This window comes from Vigna radiata, chromosome 8 (genome assembly GCF_000741045.1).
Source record: "Vigna radiata var. radiata cultivar VC1973A chromosome 8, Vradiata_ver6, whole genome shotgun sequence".
Taxonomy (NCBI): domain Eukaryota; kingdom Viridiplantae; phylum Streptophyta; class Magnoliopsida; order Fabales; family Fabaceae; genus Vigna; species Vigna radiata.
Window position 1 is genome coordinate 11,341,104 of NC_028358.1, and position 3,912 is coordinate 11,345,015.

Sequence of the window (3,912 nt, forward strand, 5' to 3'; positions counted from 1 at the left end):
AGATATGTGAGAGTGGATAAGATGAAATTGTAAACCCCAACAACACCATTCATTCATAGTTTCTTAAAACCAATTGAATCAACTACATTTGCATGTTTATTTTCGTTCTTTGCATACAACCACCAACTTAATTCTTTTCTCAAGTCTTACGCAATTTGTTTACATGAAAAGTAAGGCCTAAGAGTCCTTTGGGAAGAACGATATTGGGTTTACCAATTATATTACTTGATAACGATCTGGTACACTTGCTAGTGGCTTAACAAGTTTTTGCCGCCGTTGCCGGGGACTCGTGGTTTAACTTATCTAGTAGTGTAAACTGATTAAGTTTGACTTGATTGTATATATCTTTTTATCTTTTTATCTTTTTATTTTTTTCTTTTATATAAAAAAAGTGCTACTAGGGTTTGTGTTTCTTGTGCATGCAGCAGGAGCCCAGACATACTAGGAGCAAGAAAAATACACAACCTCTTCTTGAAGGCTTAAGCGAGGCAAGGGGGAGAAGGAGAGTCAGACGCCCATCTAGGGATTTGTTTCCTTCCCCTGAAAGATTACTATCACCTTCACTAGTTAGAAGAACAGAGGAGATGGCTGAACGAACTCCTCCAAGACGCACTCTTGCAGACCAATCAAATGCGGTTGGTCCTTTCCATTTTAACAGCATAGCCATGCCTACAGATCAAACGACCAACATGGTGATGAATCCATCACTTATACACCTGGTGCAAAGCAATCAGTTTCACGTCCTGTCAAATGAGAACCCCTATGACCATTTGACAGCGTTTTGTGAGATATGCAATACAATGAAGATGGCAGGTGTATCAGATGATAGAGTGAGGCTTAGCTTGTTTCCGTTCTCATTGGGAGGCAATGCTAAGACATGGCTTAATTCCTTCCCTGAAGTGATATTTACTACATGGGAGACGGTGGCTAAAAAATTTGCCAAGAAATATTTTCCACAGTCCAAAATTACACAAGGAAGACTGGAAATTTCATCATTCAAACGAGGCATGAAAGAGACTCTTGGGCAAGCATGGGATAGGTTTAAAAGCCTGTTAAGGAAGACCCCAGTCCATGGGTTTGATAAGACAACCATAGTTCTTACATTCCTTGGAGGGCTACACATGCAATCAAAGATGATGTTAAATGCTGCAGCCAGAGGGGATATCAGAATGAAAACTGAGGATGAGGCTTATGAGTTGATTGAAAGTATGGCAGATAATGAAGAAATACAGAGTGAAAATGCTGATGCTGTTCAAAAAATTCCTGAATCACAAGATTATAGTTCTATGATGAAGCATAATAGGATAATTGCTCAACAACTGGATATAATTATTCAGAAATTATCTGTCTTGCCATAGGAGATGATAACAGTTTCAAGAAGTTCAAAGCAGCCTCAATTCATGCCTATACAAAGGAGTGTAGATTCTGAAGAGACTTTTCAAAAAGTCGTGAAGAGTAATGTGTTCTATGTTGGTCAAAGGGAGGAAAGAGAGGCATGTGAAATGATTACCAGAAGTGGGAAAGTATTAGAGGAGAGAAGAGTAGAAAAAGAGAGTGTTGAAAAAAAGAGTGAGCAAGAGGAAGATAGGGCGAGAGAAAAAGACATGATAAATAAAAAAATTGAGGGTGATAAGAGAGAAGAAGTTGAAAAATTGAGAGAAAAGGAGTATGTTAAACCTTTTCCTTATCCAAAGAGATACTCAAGAAAGGAGAAGGAAAAACAGTTTGAGCGCTTCATGGAGATTTTTAGGAAGTTGGAAATAACCATACCATTTTCTGAGAGGAAGTATGTTGAGAAGGAAACCATTAAAGTGCAAGGAAATTGTAGTGCAGTCATACAAAGGAAATTACCTCCTAAATTGTAAGATCTAGGGAGTTTCACCATTCCATGCACTATTGGAGAGTTAGAAGTGGGGAAAGCTTTGATTGATTTGGGAGCAAGCATTAATCTAATGCCTCTTTCTATGTTTAGAAAGATTAGAGGATTAGAACTGAAGCCAATGAAAATGACTCTTCAATTAGCAGATAGATCCCTTAAATACCCATATGGAGTGGCCGAAGATGTAATAGTTAAAGTGGATAAATTTTTATTCCCGGTGGATTTTGTTGTTATGGAGATGGAGGAAAATGGAGATGCACCTTTGATTCTTGGAAGACCTTTCATGAAGATAGCTAGGATTTTAATTGATGTGGAGAATGGTAAGCTAAAGGTCATAGTACAGGATGAAGAGGTAAATTTTGATGTCTTCCAAGCGATGTCATATCCTAGAGATAAAAAGTCATGCTTCCAAATAGACATTGTGGAAGAACTTTGTATGCTGCAAGATAAGAGAATACGAAATACATCTGCATTGGAGAGGTCACTCATTAATGAATGTGAGGATTTACATGAAGAAGATAAAATGATTAAAGAATGTGTTCGTGAATTGGAAGAAACAAAATTTTGAAAGAATTGATCCCAAAGAGAAGGTAAAAGAAAGTAAGCTTGAACTAAAGGAACTACCACTACATTTGAAGTACGTATTTTTGGAAGCTAATGGAGGGAAACCAGTCATTATTAGTAAGGCGTTATCTCCAAAAGAAGAAGAAAAGTTGGTGGAAGTCCTAAATGTAAATAAGGGTGCTATAGGCTGGTCAATTGCAGATCTTAAGGGAATAAGCCCTACATATTGTATGCACATGATCCTTATGGAGAGTGATTATAGACCAGTGGCTCAACCACAAAGAAGATTAAATCCAGTTATGAAAGAAGTCGTGAGGAAGGAGGTGTTGAAGTTACTAAAAGCAGGAATTATATACCCAATATCTGATAGTAAATGGGTAAGTCCAGTTCAAGTGGTACTGAAGAAAGGAGGAATGACAGTGATTCATAATGAAAAAAATGAATTAATTCCTACACGAACAGTTACTGGGTGGCGGATGTGTAAAGATTACAGAAAGTTGAATACAGCTACCAGAAAGGATCATTTTCCCTTACCTTTTATGGACCAGATGCTTGAAAGATTAGTTGGACAAGCATACTATTGCTTCCTTGATGGTTATTTTGGATATAATCAAATTGTGGTAGATCCAGAAGATCAAGAAAAAATAGCTTTTACATGTCCTTTTGGTATATTTGCCTATAGCAAAATGCCATTTGGATTATGTAATGCACCTGCTACCTTTCAAAGGTGTATGCAAGCCATCTTTGTAGAATTTATGGAGAAAAGCATAGAAGTCTTCATGGATGATTTTTCGGTATTTGGAGATCCTTTTCAGAGATGTTTAACCAATTTAGATGCAGTTCTTAAAAGGTGTATTCAAACAAATCTTGTTTTGAATTGGGAAAAATGCCATTTTATGGTCACTGAAGGAATTGTGTTGGGACACAAAATTTCGTCTAAGGGGATTGAAGTCAACAAAGCCAAAGTGGAGGTTATTGAAAAGCTTCCACCACCATCAAATGTGAAAGAAATCCGAAGTTTCTTAGGCCATGCTGGTTTCTATCGGAGATTTATTAAGGACTTTTCAAAGATTGGTAAGCCATTGAGTAATCTGCTAGTTAAGGATACACCATTTGAGATGTTTGCGAGCTTTTGATGTTTTAAAGAAAAACTTAATTTCTGCTCCAGTAATTGTAGCTCCAGAATGGAATAAAGATTTTGAACTTATGTGTGATGCTAGTGACTATGCTATAGGTGCAGTATTGGGTCAAAGAAAAGAAAAAATATTTCATGCTATTTACTATGCTAGTAAAGTCTTAAATGAAGCCCAATTGAATTATGCTACCATAGAGAAAGAATTTTTGGCTATAGTCTATGCACTGGAGAAATTTAGATCTTATCTCATTGGATCTAAAGTCATAGTTTATACGGATCATGCAGCCATAAAATACTTATTAACAAAGCCAGATTCAAAGCCACAATTAATCAG

The 3,912-nt window shown here is 36.8% G+C and overlaps 1 protein-coding gene across 1 annotated transcript; it reads left to right on the plus strand.

Moving 5' to 3' along the window:
• Nucleotides 1–1,361: 1,361 nt before the first annotated feature.
• Nucleotides 1,362–3,579, plus strand: LOC106770213. Its single transcript, XM_014656036.1, has 4 exons — nt 1,362–1,753; nt 1,973–2,063; nt 2,169–2,231; nt 2,434–3,579. The coding sequence occupies exons 1-4, from the start codon at nt 1,362–1,364 to the stop codon at nt 3,577–3,579; spliced, it is 1,692 nt and encodes a 563-aa protein (XP_014511522.1).
• The last annotated feature ends 333 nt before the right edge of the window (nt 3,580–3,912 follow it).